The sequence below is a fragment of the Macaca nemestrina genome, chromosome 17 (genome assembly GCF_043159975.1).
Source record: "Macaca nemestrina isolate mMacNem1 chromosome 17, mMacNem.hap1, whole genome shotgun sequence".
Lineage (NCBI taxonomy): Eukaryota > Metazoa > Chordata > Mammalia > Primates > Cercopithecidae > Macaca > Macaca nemestrina.
The window spans coordinates 67,813,538-67,831,198 of NC_092141.1; the positions used below are offsets into that span (position 1 = coordinate 67,813,538).

The window sequence follows — 17,661 nt, forward strand, 5'->3', positions numbered from 1 at the left end:
TAACTATGCCTTGACCTCCCCTTACCTCCTGTACTGAGATCAGCCCTATCTCCTCCACGTGGGCCAGTGGTGGCTTCTGCCCTCCAGCCAACATCAGAGAGGCTGGAGGCACCTTGTCTTCCTCCCAGCCCTGCCCATCTCCATGACTGACCTGTTCGCGCACCCCGGACCTTGCCAACCCAAGATGCTCACTCTAGGGATGAAGGTGGATGCAGATGCTGGGGTTCAGGGGTGGCCTCAGCTGAGGGCCTGCTGACCAACCAAAGGGTATCAGTAGGGGCAGGGGCTGGCCCTCACCCTGGGCTGGGGGTTGGGCCAGCAGCTTCTCCGCACCAGGATCATGACTCTGAGCAAACTGTGTTTACCAGAGCAGAGAAGGACCTATTTATAGCCTCAGCTGCTGCTTTCTCTGGCTCACGGTGGAGGGGGCAGGGTGGCTTCTCAGAGCAAGGGAGGTAGTCGGGTCGAGGGAACCTGGCTCTGCCCAGGTGCCACTGCTCCAAACCCTGGGCCCCATCCATGGCAAGGGAGACCTTCCCTTTCACCTCTTCCACGCTGCGCTCTCTCCGCCTGCAGCGGGAGTGGCTGGAATGGGAGGACCGGCGGCGGGCAGCTGCCCAGCAATGCCGGAGCCGCAGGTGCCCGTCAAGTCCCCGGGCCCGACTCACTAGGCCTCACCGTTCCTGCAGAGACCCAGCTGTCCACCATGCCCTGTTCTCCGGCGACCTGCAGCAGGTCCAAGCCCTGTTCCAAGATGAAGAGGCCGCCAACATGATTGTGGAGACTGTGAGCAACCAGCTGGCCTGGTCAGCTGAACAGGGTAGGGGGCACCAGAAGAGGGCAGAAGAGGAGGGAGAAAGAAGGGGAGTGGGTGGGGAGGGGGGAGAGTCTAGGGCCTCCCTTCTCTGCAGACCACAGACTATAGCAGCCCTTTCCACCACCCATCCTAGCTCCCTCCTAAACAGAGATGAGGCAGAGTTAGCAGTCTGTATGTCTTTTAAGAATTAAAAGTTGGCCGGGCGCAGTGGCTCACACCTGTAATCCCAGCACTTTGGGAGAACAAGGCGGGTGAATCACGAGGTCAGGAGTTCAAGACCAGCCTGGGCAACATGATGAAACAAAACCTTGTCTCTACTAAAAATATAAAACATTAGCATGGTGGTGCGCACCTGTAATCCCAGCTACTCAGGAGGCTGAGGCAGGAGAATCGCTTGGACTCGGGAGGCGGAGGTTGCAGTGATCCAAGATTGTCCCACTATACTCCAGCCCAAGCGACAGCATGAGACTCTGTCTCAAAAAAAAAAAAAAAAAAAGGAGGTAAAAGTTATATTCTTGGCCTGGGCACGGTGGCTCATGGCTGTAATCCCAGCACTTTGAGAGGCCAAGGCGGGACTACTGCTTTAGACCAGCTTGAGCAACACAGAAGACCCCCTCTTCACAGGGGATAAAAAGTACATATGTATATATATGTGCATAAATTCTACTGTAGAGGCATCTGCCATGAATTTTATAACTAGACCCCAAATCGATTGGGTAGATTTTTTTTTTAACTATTTTAAATAGCAGTATGATGAACATCTTTATGTACTTGCCAGATGATATCCTTAGAATATATTCTGGCTAGGCTGGGCGCAGTGGCTCATGCCTGTAATCCCAGCACTTTGGGAGGCCAAGGCGGATGGATCACAAGGTCAGGAGATTGAGACCATCCTAACATGGTGAAACCCCGACTCTACTAAAAATACAAAAATTAGCTGGGCGTGGTGGCGCGAGCCTGTAGTCCCAGCTACTTGGGAAGCTGAGGCAGGAGAATCGTTTGAACCTGGGAGGTGGAGGTTGCAGTGAGCCAAGATCACACCATTGCACTCCAGCCTGGCAACAGAGTGAGACTCTGTCTCAAAAACAACAAAACAAAGGGCCTGGTGCGGTGGCTCACACCTGTAATCCCAGCACTTTGCGAGGCCAAGGCGGGCAGATCAGGAGGTCAAGAGATCGAGACCATCCTGGCCAACATGGTGAAATCCCATCTCTATTAAAAATACAAAAATTAGCTGGCCATGTGGCACCTGTAGTCCCAGCTACTTGGGAGGCTGAGGCAGGAGAATCGTTTGAACCTGGGAGGCGGAGGTTGCAGTGAGCTGAGATTGTGCCATTACATTCCAGCCTGGGAACAGAATGAGACTCCGTCTCAAAAAAAAAATACATATATATATATATATATATTCTGGCTAGCGGGTCTGTCCAGGTTAACTAAATACCTTAGCTGAGATCACCACGATCTCAAGATTGACAGGAGATTGCTTAAACCCCACCCATGGATCTGGGGCTTGAATCCTTGGGAGAGCATGAGCTCCCTCGGTTACTACAGGTTCCAAATTCCTGCTTGGCTGTGACCCCACCAGGGCATCCTGGTCTTGTCCTGCAGCTTGTCCAGAATCCCCACGATGGAACTCAGCCTTAATTTCAAGTCTACTAAGAAACAAAACATGCTTTACTCAAGATTTAGAAAAGCCAGGGACAGACTGTGCTGCCATGCAAACAACTTCTAGTTTGATATGAGGCATCTATGCCTTTTAAACAAGTCCCTGACCACTGCCACCATTCAAATCCAATACTAGTCCCACGATTACACTCTCCTCATTCTTTTCCCATCCCCACCTCTTATTCTCCCCCTTCTCCCTTCCCCCTATTTCTGAAGGGGTGGCCTGCCCCTCCACACCTGTGGGCGTTTCTTGTTAGGTGGAACGAGACACTTGAGAAAAGAAATGAGACACAGAGACAAAGTATAGAGAAAGAAAAAGTGGGCCCAGGGGACCCGCGCCGGCACCGGTCTCTGAGTTCCCTCAGTATTTATTGATCATTATCTTTACCATCTTAGAAAAAGGGAAGTGGCAGGATAATAGGATCATAGTAGGGAGAAGGTCAGCAGTAAGACATATGAATAAAGATCTCTGTGACATAAGTTTAAGGAAAAGTGCTGTGCCTTGATATGCATATGTAAACATCTCCATAAACCTTTTTAGTGCATAAAGAGCAGCATTGCTAGCAAGTCCCACCTTCAGCCCTAAGGCAGTTTTCTCCTTTCTCAGTAAACAGAACATACAATCAATCGGGTTTTACACCGAGATGTTCCATTGTCCGGGGACGGGCAGGAGACAGATGCTTTTCTCTATCTCAACTGCCAAGAGGCCTTCTTTCCTCTTATACTAGTCCTCCTCAGCACAGACCCTTCACGGATGTCAAGCTGGGGGACGATCAGGTCTTTCCCTTCCCACGAGGCCATATATCAGACTATCACATGGAGAGAAACGTTGGACAATACCTAGCTTTCCTAGGCAGAGGTCCCTGCGACCTTTGGCAGTGTACGTGTCCCTGGGTACTTGAGATTAAGAGAATGGTGATGACTTTTCACAAGCATACTGCCTTCAGGCACTTGTTTAACAAAGCACACCCTGCACAGCCCAAAATCTGTTAAACCTTGAGTCACCACACACATGTCTATTGCAAGGACAAGGTTGGGGGTAGGGTCACAGATTAACAGCATCTCAAATACAGAACAACATGGAGTCTCTTATGTCTACTTCTTTCTACATAGACACAGTAACAGTCTGATCTTTCTTTTCTCCACAATTTCCATCTAACCCTCCTTGCCCCAGGAGTATCCCAGAACTCAGTTCTGCTTTTCGGCCACTCCCAAACTCAGCTCCAGACCTGCTTGTGTGTAACACCCACTCCCCTTTTTTGTTCACCTAAGACCAAGGTGAACATTTTGTCTTTTAAATTTTTTTTTTTTTTTGAGGTGGAGTCTCGCCCTGTTGCCCAGGCTGGAGTACAATGGCATGATCTTGGCTCACTGCAACCTCTGTCTCCCGGGTTCAAGCAATTCTCCTGCCTCAGCCTCCTGAGTAGCTGGGATTACAGGCACTCACCACCATGCCCAGCTAATTTTTTGTATCTTTAGTAGAGATGGGGTTTCACCATGTTGGCCAGGCTGGTCTAGAACTCCTGACCTTGTGATCCACCCACCTCAGCCTCCCAAAGTGCTGGGATTACAGGCACGAGCCACTGCACCCAGCCCTAAATATTTTTTTTCCTTTTTAAATTTTTTAAAAAAATAGCCAGGCATGGTGGCTCACACCTATAATCCCAGCACTTTGGGAGGCCAAGGCGGGCAGATCACGAGGTCAGAAGTTCGAGACCAGCCTGACCAACATGGTGAAACCCCATCTCTACTAAAAATATAAAAATTAGGCCGGGCGCGGTGGCTCAAGCCTGTAATCCCAGCACTTTGGGAGGCCGAGACGGGCGGATCACGAGGTCAGGAGATCGAGACCATCCTGGCTAACACGGTGAAACCCAGTCTCTACTAAAAATACAAAAAACTAGCTGGGCGAGGTGGCGGGCGCCTGTAGTCCCAGCTACTCCGGAGGCTGAGGCAGGAGAATGGCGCAAACCCGGGAGGCGGAGCTTGCAGTGAGCTGAGATCCGGCCACTGCACTCCAGCCCGGGCTACAGAGCAAGACTCCATCTCAAAAAAATAAATAAATAAATAAAATAAAAATAAATAAAATAAAAATTAGCCAGGCATGGTGGCACGCACCTGTAATCCCAGCTACTCAGGAGGTTGAGGCAAGAGAATCGCTTAAACCTGGGAGGCGGAGCTTGCAGTGAGCCAAGATTGCACCACTACATTCCAGCCTGGGCGACAGAGCAAGATCCTGTCTCAAAAAAATTAAAATTAAAATTAAAAAATAGAGACAAGGACTCTCACTATGTTGCCCAGACTGGTCTCAAACTCCTGAGGTCAAGTGATCATCCCACCTCAGCCTCCCGAAGTGCTAGGATTACAGGTGTGAGCCACCACACTAGGCCCCAAGGTGAACAAAAAAAGCCATTGACACTATTAGCCATTCAAAGACGCTGAGGTTTCCTTAATGGGAGTCACTCTACTTAGTTGGCCCCTGTGGTTTTATACAGCAATTAATTTTTTATGATACATACTATGTTTTATTACAGATTGATAAGCTGTTCTAAAAGCCTGTTCCAATTTATTCTTCCAATTCAGGACTTGAATAAGCCCCTTTCCACAGGTACAGCCTGGCACAGTGTTTGTCCTCAGCAGACCATGCAGAGGGAAGGCCAGGGTCAGCTGTCGGCTGGAACCAGCATCCCCACTCCCTGCCCTGCCCTGTCTTATGCACCACACCCCAAAACTATTTGCTCTTCCCAGGGTTCTGGGTGCTGACCCCCAAGACCAAGCAGACGGCACCCCTCGCCATCGCCACAGCCCGAGGCTACACAGACTGTGCTCGCCACCTGATCCGGCAGGGAGCTGAGCTGGATGCCCGCGTCGGGGGTCGCACTGCCTTGCACGAGGCCTGTGCCCGGGCCCAGCTCGACTGTGTGCGGCTGCTGCTGACCTTCGGAGCAAAGGCTAATGTGCTGACCGAGGAGGGCATGACTCCCTTGCACCTCTGCACGATTCCCGAGTCCTTGCAGTAGGTGCCTGGGGGCTGAGACCGTTTGGGGAGGAATGTGTGTGTGTGTCTCCAGCTCACAGGCCAGAAGAGGGAAGCTGACAACTACATGCGGCTTTGTGGTTCATAAAGCATCTCATATACACATCTTCACAATAACTTGGAGACAGGCCTCATTCTACAGATGAGAAAAATGAAGCTCAGAAGGGTTTAGTAACTTGTCCAAGGTCACATCTGCTAAGCCCAGGAGGCAGAAGCCCTGTTGCTTTTTGGGAAAACTCTGTTCCAACGGCGGTCTCCAATTCCCTGTGAATCCTTTGTAGCCAAACCTAGCTGTTTTTTTTTTCGTTTGTTTTTTGTGTTTTTTTTCTTTTTTTTTTTTTTGAGGTGGAGTCTCGCTCTGTCGCCCAGGCAGGAGCGCAGTGACCGGCTCTCGGCTCACTGCAAGCTCCGCGTCCTGGGTTTACGCCATTCTCCTGCCTCAGCCTCCCGAGTAGCTGGGACTACAGGCGCCCGCCACCTCGCCCAGCTAGTTTTTTTTTTTGTATTTTTTTTTTAGTAGAGATGGGGTTTTACCGTGTTAGCCACCGCGCCCGGCCCTGTTTTTTGTGTTTTTTTTTTTTTTTTTTTTTTTTTTTTGAGACGGAGTCTTGCTGTGCCCCAGGCTGGAGTGCAGTGGCGCGTGATCTCAGCTCACTGCAAGCTCCGCCCCGCCAGTTTCACGCCATTCTCCTGCCTCAGCCTCCCAAGTAGCTGGGACTACAGGCGCCCGCCACCTCACCCGGCTAATTTTCTTGTATTTTTAGTAGAGACGGGGTTTCACCGGGTTAGCCAGGATGGTCTCGATCTCCTGACCTCGTGATCCGCCCATCTCGGCCTCCCAAAGTGCTGGGATTACAGGCTTGAGCCACCGCGCCCGGCCTGTTTTTTGTGTTTTTGAGATGAAGTCTTGCTCTGTCGCCCAGGCTGTAGTGCAGTGGCGTGATCTCGGCTCACTGCAACCTCTGCCTCCTGGGTTCAAATGATCCTCCTGCCTCAGCCTCCTGAGTAGCTGGAATTACAGATGTGTGCCACTACGCCCAGCTAGGTTTTGTATTTCTAGTGGAGATGGGGTTTTGCCATGTTGGCCAGGCTGGTCTTGAACTCCTGACCTCAAGTGATCCACCCGCCTTGGCCTCCCAAAGTGCTGGAATTACAGGCATGAGCCACCATGCCCAGTCCAAATTCCTAGTTGTTTTGAGGTATTAAGAAATATCTGGCCAGGTGTGGTGGCTCACACCTGTAACTCCAGCTACTAGGAGGTTGAGACACAAGAATCGCTTGAACCCGGGAGGTGGATTCTGCCACTGCACTCCAGCAACACTCTAAAAAAAAAAAAAAAAAAAAACTGGGCGCAGTGGCTCACGCCTATAATCCCAGCACTTTGGGAGGCTGAGGCGGGCGGATCACGAGGTCAGGAGTTCAGGATCAGCCTGGCCAACATAGTGAAACCCTGTCTCTATTAGAAATACAAAAAATTAGCTGGGGCGGGCGTGGTGGCGGGCGCCTGTAATCTTAGCTACTCAGGAGGCTGAGGCAGGAGAATCACTTGAACCCAGGAGGCAGAGATTGCAGTGAGCCGAGATTGTGCCACTGCACACCAGCCCCTGCGACAGTGTGAGACTCTGTCAAAAAAAGATAAAAAAAAGAAAGATCTACAGGCCAGGTGCAGTGGTTCACGCCTGTAATAACTACACTTTTGGAGGCAGAGGCAGGAGGATTGCTTGAGTCCAGGAGTTTGAGAACAGCCTGGGCAACATAAGTGAGATTTTGTCTCTACTAAAAATAAAAAATAAAAACTAGGCGGGCATGGTGGCATGAGCCTCTAGTCCCAGCTACTTGGGAGGCTGAGGCAGGATGATCTCTTGAGCCCAGAAGTTCAAGACCAGACTGGGCAACATAGTGACACCCTGTCTCTATAAAACATAAAATTAGCCGGGCTCGGTGGCGTGCATCTGTAGTCTCAGCTACTCAGGAAAAGCACTTGAGCCCAAGAGGTCTAGGCTTCAGTAAGCTAGGATCATGCTGCCACTATACTCCAGCCTGGACAACAGGGCAGGACCCTGTCTTAAAAAAAAAAAAAAAAAAGTGGGAGGAGAGGTATGGGGGTACCTCACACCAACGTTAGGAAACACAAGGCTAGATTTTTTGTTTTTGGAGACAGGGTCTCACTCTGTTATCCAGGCTGGAGTGCAGTGGCACAATCATGACTCACTCGTAGCCGCAATCTCCTGGGCTCAAACGATCCTCCTGCCTCAGCTTCCAGGGGAGTTGGGATTACAGGACAGTGCTACCATACCTGGCTATTTTTTAAAAAATTATTATTATTATTATTTTTTTTTTTTTGAGACGGAGTCTCGCTCTGCCGCCCAGGCTGGAGTGCAGTGGCCGGATCTCAGCTCACTGCAAGCTCCGCCTCCTGGGTTCACGCCATTCTCCTGCCTCAGCCTCCGGAGTAGCTGGGACTACAGGCGCCCGCCACCGCGCCCGGCTAGTTTTTTGTATTTTTTAGTAGAGACGGGGTTTCACCGTGTTAGCCAGGATGGTCTCGATCTCCTGACCTCGTGATCCGCCCATCTCGGCCTCCCACAGTGCTGGGATTACAGGCTTGAGCCACCGCGCCCGGCCAAAAAAAATTATTTTTAGTAGAGACATAGTGTCTCTATGTAGCCCAGGCTGGTCTCTGACTCTTGAGCTCAGGCAATTCTCCTGCCTTGGCCTCCCAAAGTATTGGAATTATAGACATGAACCAATACACCAACCCTGCCACTTTTTTTAAGGTTGGCAGTTTCTTGGAGTCCCTGCATGAGGGTATTTGCACTTTTACAATCAGGTCACCGGGTGCGGTGGCTCACGCCTGTAATCCCAGCACTTTGGGAGGCCGAGGCAGGCGGATCACGAGGTCAGGAGATCAAGACCATCCTGGCTAACACGGTGAAACCCCGTCTCTACTAAAAATACAAAAAATTAGCCGGCGCGGTAGCGGGCGCCTGTAGTCCCAGCTACTCGGGAGGCTGAGGCAGGAGAATGGCGTGAACCCGGGAGGTGGAGCTTGCAGTGAGCTGAGATCGCGCCACTGCACTCCAGCATGGGTGACAGAGCGAGACTCCGTCTCAAAAAAAAAAAAAAAAAAAAAATACAATCAGGTCAACAGACAGGGTGGCAGGTAAGGATCCAAGGGCTCCTGGAAGACTCTCCACTGCCCACAAGCTGGGGACCTCTCTCCGCTACATCTAGATGATGTCCAAGAAGTGGTCCACATTTGCCAGCCCTTTCTTGGGTTCTTACAGGCATTTGGTGTGCCTTCCAACAGACTTCATCTTTCTAAGTAACGTGAGAATGCCCACTTACTGGAACCCTACCGAGCGAGCTTTGGAGTGTTACTTAAATTTAGTATTTGAAGGCCGGGTGTGGTGACTAACACCTGTAATTCCAGCACTTTGGTAGGCCAAGGCAGGGGGATCACAAGGTCAGGAGATCAAGACCATCCAAGCCAACATGGTGAAACCCTGTTTCGACTAAAAATACAAAAATTAGCCAGGCATGGTAGTGCATGCCTGTAGTCCCAGCTACTTGGGAGGCTGAGGCAGAAGAATGGCTTGAACCCGGGAGGCAGAGACTGCAGTGAGCCAAGATGGCGCCACTGCACTCCAGCCTGGGTGACAGAGCAAGACTTGGCTCATGCCTGTAATCCCAGCGCTCTGGGAGGCCAAGGCAGGTGGATCATGAGGTCAGGAGATTGAGACCATCCTGGCTAACACGCGGTGAAACCCCATCTCTACTAAAAAAAAAACGAAAAAATTAGCTGGGTGTGGTGGTGGGTGCCTGTAGTCCCAGCTACCCAGGAGGCTGAGGCAGGAGAATGGTATGAACCTGGGAGGCAGAGCATGCAGTGAGCCGAGATCACACCACTGCACTCCAGCCTGGGCGACAGAGCAAGACTCCGCCTCAAAAAAAAAATTTAGTATTTGGAAACAAAAATTAGACTATGATTAGAATTTACCAAGGAGATAATTCAGTAGCTTATGGAAGATTGGCTGCTACTCACATCTTGGCTACAGAGCAAGACACCTACATGGAATATATGAGCAAGAATTTTGGCCATCAGGCCGGGTGCGGTGGCTCAAGCCTGTAATCCCAGCACTTTGGGAGGCCGAGACGGGCGGATCACGAGGTCAGGAGATCAAGACCATCCTGGCTAACACGGTGAAACCCCGTCTCTACTAAAAAACACAAAAAACTAGCCGGGCGTGGTGGCGGCGCCTGTAGTCCCAGCTACTCGGGAGGCGGAGCTTGCAGTGAGCCGAGATCGCGCCACTGCACTCCAGCCTGGGCGACAGAGGGAGACTCCGTCTCAAAAAAAAAAAAAAAAAAAAGAATTTTGGCCATTTTGGGAAAGGGTATTTGGTTATCAGGGTTTCACTGAGGATGGTGGATCTGCTCCTGAGTTTCCAGAAGCTGCCATTCTGGCTTTTTAGTTATAAGTTACTGTTAGTTTGGTTTCATCATTATTAATTTAGTTTATTGCATGTTTGGTTTACCCTGCAGTAGGTAAGGATGCATGTTTGCTGCCACAGTGTTCTGGTCTATAATTTTCCCTGGAACTGGGAAACATGTGCTCTCTAAAACCTGTTTTTGTTGCTGTTTTTCCTTTGGTTTTGTTTTCTCTAGGGGAAAGTGGAGGAGGGTGGCCCCAAGTGCCTGCCTTTGCTTGAATGATCGTGGCCTGGTTTAGAAGAGTGGTCTTTTAAGTGTGAGGGCAGAAATAAAATATTATAACTTGTATTTTTGTTTTGGTGCATACTTTCTAATTTTCTGTGTTTCATAACGTACACAGAAGTGGGTTTTCCAAATTTTGTGCTATCAAAATGTTAGGAGATAAGGCCTGGTGTGGTGGCTCACATCTGTAATCCCAGCAGTTTGAGAGGCCAAGGCAGGATTGCTTGAGCCCAGGAGTTTGAGACCAGCTGGAGAAAATGGTGAGACCTTGTCTCTACAAAAAATAATTTTAAAAATTAGCCAGGTGTGATGGTGCCCACCTGTGGTCCCAGCTACTTGGGAGGCAGAGGCAGGAGGACTGCTTGAGCTTGGGAGGTCCAGGCTACATGAGCTATATGTAATTGCACCACTGCACTTCAGCCTGGGCGACAGAGAGGGACCCTGTCTCCAAAAAAAAAAAAAAAAAAGTTAGGAGACAACTGACAACTGAGACAGAGTAGACTCTGGGAGGGACTGTCTGAGGCAGTGAGCACTATATCTGGTGCAGCCACTAACTTGCTGTGTCCTCGGCTGCACAAATCACTTCTGGGCTTAAGTTTTCATATGAAAACTGAAGATGCTTCTGGTAGCTCTCAGCACCTTCCAGTTCTGTTTTCTATAGCGGGGCTTGTGTGATTCATGGAGGACACCAGGTAGGACCTCAAGGTGAGAGGGGTGGAAAGAGAAGGAAGGGTGACAGCAAGCTGAAGGGGTCCCAGGCCTTCAGGATTTTCCCCGGGACCTTGCTCTCTTGTCCCCAGGTGCGCCAAGTTGCTGCTGGAAGCGGGAGCGACGGTGAACCTGGCGGCAGGCGAGAGCCAGGAGACGCCCCTGCATGTGGCGGCGGCGCGCGGCCTGGAGCAGCATGTGGCTCTGTACCTGGAGCATGGCGCCGACGTGGGCCTGCGCACCAGCCAGGGCGAGACGGCACTAAACGCGGCGTGCGCTGGGGCCGAGGGCCCAGGCAGCTGCAGGCGGCACCAGGTTGCGGCGCGCCGGCTCCTGGAAGCTGGAGCTGATGCCCGGGCCGCTGGGCGCAAGCGCCACACGCCGCTGCACAACGCCTGTGCCAACGGCTGCGGGGGCCTGGCCGAGCTGCTGCTTCGCCATGGGGCCCGGGCTGAGGTCCCCAATGGGGCGGGCCACACGCCCATGGACTGTGCGCTGCAGGCCGTCCAGGACGCCCCCAACTGGGAGCCCGAGGTCCTCTTCGCCGCACTGCTGGACTACGGGGCCCAGCCTGTGCGCCCTGAGGTGAGGTGTGCTGGGAGACCGAGATAGGAAGCTCCTGTGTAGGGGAGCCCACGGCTGGAACTACTCAGCCTCTGGGGAAGAGAGAGGGTCCAAGAGACTGAAAGCCCGCCCTCAGTGGCCAGGGGGCTGTCCCCAGCTTGGGAGGGGGAGAGAGGATTCCGGGAGAGAGTCCAAAGGAGGGAAGAGCCCCAGAGGAAAACTGGGGCCAAAAGGTTTGAGCACTTGAGGGTGTAGACAGAGGCACAGAAAAGGGAAGAGAGACTCAGATCTTAGCCCCCCAGATTAGGCTAGGATTGGCCATGTGGGTTAGGTGAGACTTGGGTCTGCCCTTGGCTGGGGTAGGCATGTGCCCAATACCCTCTTTTAACCCCTAGATGCTGAAACACTGTGCCAACTTCCCTCGGGCCCTGGAAGTCCTGCTTAATGCCTATCCTTGTGTCCCATCCTGTGAGACCTGGGTGGAGGCGGTGCTCCCAGAACTGTGGAAGGTATGTCTGCCTCAGGGCCGAGATGGGGAGGAGGGATGAGCCACAGGTCTATTCCTTCAGGATCAGCGTCATGGAGGGAGCAGCAGGAGGGTCCCTGGGTAGAGAGGATGGGTAGAGTGGCACCCCTGAGTTTCAGGGTTCCCCCTCCCCCTGGTACCCCAGGCTGACCCCCTAACTCCACACACCTCTCCTGCCTCCCTCACTTGCATCAGCACAGACATTTATCTGGCATCTCTAACTTGGTGGGCACTGTACTAGCCTCTCTGGGGTGGGAGTGCGTGCAAACATAGTGAAGACCCTTCCCTGAAGTGGAGCCCCAGCCCCCATTATCACTGCAGGGCCTCTATGGTTCTGAATCTGAGTCCTTTGAGACACACGAAACACCCAGGTGGGTGCATGCTGCAAAATCCCAGGACCCTCACCACTGGGTTGCCCCCAGATGGTAGGGTAAGAGTCATCTGACCCTCTTTTACTCCTGGCCTAGGAGCACGAAGCCTTCTACAGCTCGGCCCTGTGCATGGTGAACCAGCCAAGGCGGCTGCAGCACCTGGCCCGACTAGCTGTGCGCGCTCGGTTGGGAAGCCGCTGCCGGCAGGATGCCACCCGGCTGCCACTGCCCCCGCTCCTCAGGGACTACCTGCTGTTGCGTGTGGAGGGGCGCATCCAGTGAGCCCCATGTCAGGCTGTCCCATGGTGTGTTCTGCCCTTCCCACCTGTTCCCGCCTCCAACCCCGGAGGACCAGTTCCTGGCCCTCTTTTCTTTTTTTTCTTTTTCTTTTTTTTTTGAGACAGAGTCTCACTCTGTTGCCCAGGCTGGAGTGCAGTGGGGCTATCTCGGCTCACTGCAACCTCTGCCACCTAGGTTCAAGCGATTCTTGTGCCCCAGCCTTCCAAGTAGCTGGGACTACAGGCGTGAGTCACCACACCTGGCTTTTTTTTTGAGACGAAGTCTCGATGTTGTCCAGGCTGGAGTGCCGTGACACGATCTTCGCTCACTGTAAGCTCCGCCCCCCGGGTTCACGCTATTCTCCTGCCTCAGCCTCCCGAGTAGCTGGGACTACAGGCGATCACCACCACGCCTGGCTAATTATTTTGTATTTTTAGTAGAGATGGGGTTTCACAGTGTTCACCAGGATGGTCTCGATCTCCTGACCTCGAGATCCGCCCACTTTGGCCTCCCAAAGTGCTGGGATTACAGTCGTGAGCCACTGCGCCTGGCCTAATTTTTGTATTTTCAGTAGAGAGGGTCTCACCATGTTGGCCAGGCTGTTCTCGCACTGACCTCAGGTGATCCACCTGCCCTGGCCTCCCAAAGTGTTGGGATAACAGGCATGAGCCACTGCGGCCAGCCACCTGCCCCTCTTTTCTGTACTCCACGTGCTGTCCTGGTCCACCTCATCCCTCCATGGGCTTCTTGAGACACCTGCTGACCTCTAACCGGACCTGAGCTTCAGACCCTCTCTCCAGCAGGAAGGGCTGCAGACTCTGGCCTGTTCCCAAACTCGGCCTTTACCTCCCTCCTCCTCCTGTGTTGACCAGCCTGGCCAACATGGTGAAACCCTGTCTCTACTAAAAATACAAAAATTAGCCGGGCATGGTGGCGGACGCCTGTAATTCCAGCTACTCAGGAGGCTGAGGCAGGAGAATCACTTGAACCTGGGAGGCGGAGGTTGCAGTGAGCCAAGATCGCATCACTGTACTCCAGCCTGGGCAACAGAGTGGGACTCGGTCTTAAAAAAAAAAAACAAAAGGCCAGGCGCGGTGGCTCAAGCCTGTAATCCCAGCACTTTGGGAGGCCGAGACGGGTGGATCACGAGGTCAGGAGATGGAGACCATCCTGGCTAACATGGTGAAACCCCGTCTCTACTAAAAAAATACAAAAAAACTAGCCGGGCGTGGTGGCGGGCACCTGTAGTCCCAGTTACTCAGAGGCTGAGGCAGGAGAATGGCATGAACCCGGGAGATGGAGCTTGCAGTGAGCTGAGATCCGGCCACTGCACTCCAGCCTGGGCGACAGAGCGAGACTCCGTCTCAAAAAAAATAAACAAATAAAATAAAATTAAAAAAAAAAAAAAAAATTAGCCAGGCGTGGTGGCGCATGCCTGTAGTCCCAGCTACTTAGGAGGCTGAGACAGGAGAATTGCTTGAACCCAGGAGGTGGAGGTTGCAGTAAGCCGAGACCACGCTATTGCATTCCAGCCTGGGCAACAAGAGCAAAACGCTGTCTCAAAAAACAAAACAAAACAAAAACAACTCAGTAAAACAGAGCCTCTAGCCTCTGCCAAATTATCTGGCCTTCTGACTTCCCTTCTTCCTTCCAAGGTTCATCTCCAGCCTTAGTAAACAAGTCACCAGTTGCTGGATGTGACCTGCTCCTCTTTGCTTTCAGGTTTTGCATGCGTTATTCCCACTGCTTGAAATACTCTTCCACATTTTTTGGTCTGGTCAAGGCTGATTTGGCCCTGAGGACTCAGTTCCAATAGCACTGTCTCTGCAGAGCCCTCCTTGGTACTTATTTAAGTGCCTGTGTCTGTCTCAACTAGGCTGAGATTGGAACTGTATTTCTTGAATGGGTATTTTGGTAAATGACTGTAGAAGGAAGAACATCCATGAGCCTGGGGTCCATCTATGTGCTCCCTCCGTCCCCAAGTGATGAATGGTGTCTTAAACAGTGGTCACCACATATGGTCTCTGAGGGCCCAGCCACCAACTGCCCGAATCCCCCAACTTCTTCCTCTTGTCCCAGAGTCAAAAGTACCACAATACAGCTTTTGGAAGAAGCTTTTCAAAGCAAGCCAGTTTTTATGAGTGCAAATAAATGATTAGTGCATGAAATGAAAGTACGGATGTTGTTTGGTTTAAATGTGACAGAGGTGCCCATCATTCCATGTTCATACCCCACCTCCTGGTGCTCTTCTGTGGTTTTCAGGTTTTCTGCATTGAGCAAATGTTACAAGAAAGACACAAGGGCCAGGTGCTGTGTAGTCCCAGCTACAAGGGAGGCTGAGGCAGGAGGATCACTGGACCCCAGGAGTTGGAGACCAGCCTGGGCAACACACTGAGACACTGTCCCGAAAACAATTTTGTTTTTTTTTTTAGACAGGGCCTCTCTCTGTTGCCCAGGTTGGAGTGTGGTGGCATGATCACCGCTCACTGCAGCCTCAACCTCCCACACTCAAGCAATACTCCCAGCTCAGCCTCCCAAGTAGCTGGGACTACAGGCATGCACCATCACGGGTCTCACTATGTTGCTGAGGCTGGGGGAAAAAAAAAGGCCCAGCACGGTGGCTCATGCCTGTAATCCCAGCACTTTGGGAGGCCAAGGAGGGGCAGATCACTTGAGTCCAAGAGTTTGAGACCAGCCTGGGCAACATAACAAGATCCTGTCTCTGGAAATTAAAAAAAAAGAAAACACAAAATACTTAGCCAGGTGTGGTGGTGCAGATGGTGGTCCCAGCTACTCAGGAGGCTGAGGTGGGAGGATCGCATGAGCCCAGGAAGCAGAGGTCGCAGAGAGCTGAGGTCACAGCAAGCTGAGATTGTGCCACTGCACTCCAGCCTGGGCGACAGAGTGAGACCCCATCTCAAAATAAATAAATAAATAAAAATAACAGAAACACAAATCCCCTCACAGACCCAGAACCTATAGTACCTATCACAGGAGGGAACTGGGGAGGGGCTCCCAGCAGTCTTCTCCTTAGTCAGCAGTCTTTTTGCTGAGGGATCCTGGGGTCTCCAGTCCCATTACCAGTTGCAGTTACACAGTGGAGACAGGGATGCAAAGTCCTGGGGTTGGCCTCCTGCTGCAGCTGCCCAACCTTCCCTCCTCCAGGAGAACTGTTATCTGTGGGATTCCATTTCATCAACACAAAGACAGTTTTTTTTACCTTGCTATGCAGAATGCAACACCCCGTTTCTGGATGAAATTTGTGCTTTAGTTTTACAGAGCCAAAAGGCCTGACAGAAGAAAAAGAACTCCTCCCTAGAGAGGGAGGCTGGGAGCCCCACTCTCAGAGGCAATGCTGAACTTTCTACCCCTTTACAGCAGACGGACCACAGCCAGCTCAGCCTTTTCTGATATATTTACAACTACAAAAGATACGGTTAAAAAAGAAAAATACTTGGGTGTGGTGGCTCATGCCTGTAATCCCAGCACTTGGGGAGGCAGAGGCGGGTGGATCGCCTGAGGTCAGGAGTTCAAGACCAGCCTGGCTGACATGGTGAAACCCCTTCTCTACTAAAAATACAAAAATTAGGACAGGCGTGGTAGCTCACGCCTATAATCCCAGCACTTTTGGAGGCCGAGGCAGGCGGATCACCTGAGGCCAGCCTGGCCAACATGGTGAAACCCTGTCCCTACAAAATTAGCCAGGTGTGGTGGTGCACACATGTAATCCCAGCTATTCAGTAGGTTGAGGCAGGAGAATCACCTGAACCTGGGAGGCGGAGGTTGCAGTGAGCCGTGATCTCCTACTGCACTCCAGCCTGGGTGACAGAGTAAAACTCTGTCTCAAAAAAAAAAAAAAAAAATTCAGGGTACAAGGCCAGGTGTGCACATCCTGTTGGTGGGCAAATCACCTCTTTGGGGACAATTTGGCCACTTCCTTAAACACTGTTCCCAGTTACACAAAAGCAGGCTACATACGGGAATATTCCTCTCAGCACTGCTTGCAACAACTCATGTTGGAGTGGTTAGACAAATCCATATTACCCATGGCAGGAAAGAACTAGGGAGGGATTCCAAGTGACCAGCATGTGTACTGCCTTGGGAAGATCTCCTAGAGTGCTTTTTATTGATTGATTGAAACGGGGTCTTTCTGTATGCCAGGCTGGAGTGCAGTGACGCAATCACAGCTCACTGTAGCCTTGACCTCCTATGCTCCAATGATTCTTCCACCTCAGCCTCCCAAGTAGCTGGGGCTACAGGCACACACCACCAGGCTTGGCTAATTTTTAAATTTTTTGTAGAGACAGCGTCTCGCAATGTTGCCTATGCTGGTTTCAAACTCCTGGGCTCAAGTGATCCTCCCACCTCAGCCTCTCAAAGTGTTGGAATTACAGTCTTGAGACACCATGCTCAGCTATTTTCCTTTACTTTTTTTTTTATTTTGAGATGGAGTCTCACTCCGTCTCCCAGGCTGGAGCATAGTGCCACGATCACAGCTCTCTGCAATCTTGACCCTAGGGTCAAGCAATCCTCCCACCTCAGCCTCCTGAATAGCTGGCTTATGGCTCACTGCAGCCTTAACCTCCTAGGGTCAATCATCCCACTTCAGCCTCCTGAGTCGCTGGGACTACAGGCACACGCCACCATGCCCAGCTAATTACTTTTTTTTTTAGAGATGTGGGTCTCACCATATTGCCCAGTCTGGTCTTGAACTCCTGGCTCAAGGGATCCTCCTGCCTCGGCCTCCCAAGGTGCTGGGATTACAAGTATGAGCCACTGTGCCCGGCTTTGTGAATGCACTTAATGCCACTGAATTGTAAACTTAAAAATAGTTAAAATGGTACATTTTATATTATGTATATGTATATATTTATCTTTAGAGATAGAGGTCTCCCTGTGTTGCCCAGGCTGGCCTTTAACTCCTGGGCTCAAGTGACCCTGCTGAGTCAGCCTTCAGAGTAGCTGGGACTACAGGTGC

The 17,661-nt window shown here is 51.5% G+C and overlaps 1 protein-coding gene across 1 annotated transcript; it reads left to right on the forward strand.

Annotated features, from left to right (window-relative positions):
- The first annotated feature begins 432 nt into the window (after positions 1–432).
- Positions 433–13,775, forward strand: LOC105469218 (ankyrin repeat and SOCS box containing 16). The gene is made up of 5 exons (XM_011720003.2): positions 433–820; positions 5,231–5,498; positions 11,036–11,528; positions 11,903–12,016; positions 12,501–13,775. The coding sequence occupies exons 1-5, from the start codon at positions 520–522 to the stop codon at positions 12,684–12,686; spliced, it is 1,362 nt and encodes a 453-aa protein (XP_011718305.2). The 5' UTR covers positions 433–519; the 3' UTR covers positions 12,687–13,775.
- Positions 13,776–17,661: the final 3,886 nt, after the last annotated feature.

Coding starts and splice junctions, on each gene's coding strand:
- LOC105469218 (XM_011720003.2), top strand. CDS start 520: ATGGCAAGGGAGACCTTCCCTTTCACCTCTTCCACGCTGCGCTCTCTC. Junction 821..5,230: donor GGCCTGGTCAGCTGAACAGG/GTAGGGGGCACC, acceptor TGCTCTTCCCAG/GGTTCTGGGTGCTGACCCCC. Junction 11,529..11,902: donor CCCAGCCTGTGCGCCCTGAG/GTGAGGTGTGCT, acceptor TTTAACCCCTAG/ATGCTGAAACACTGTGCCAA.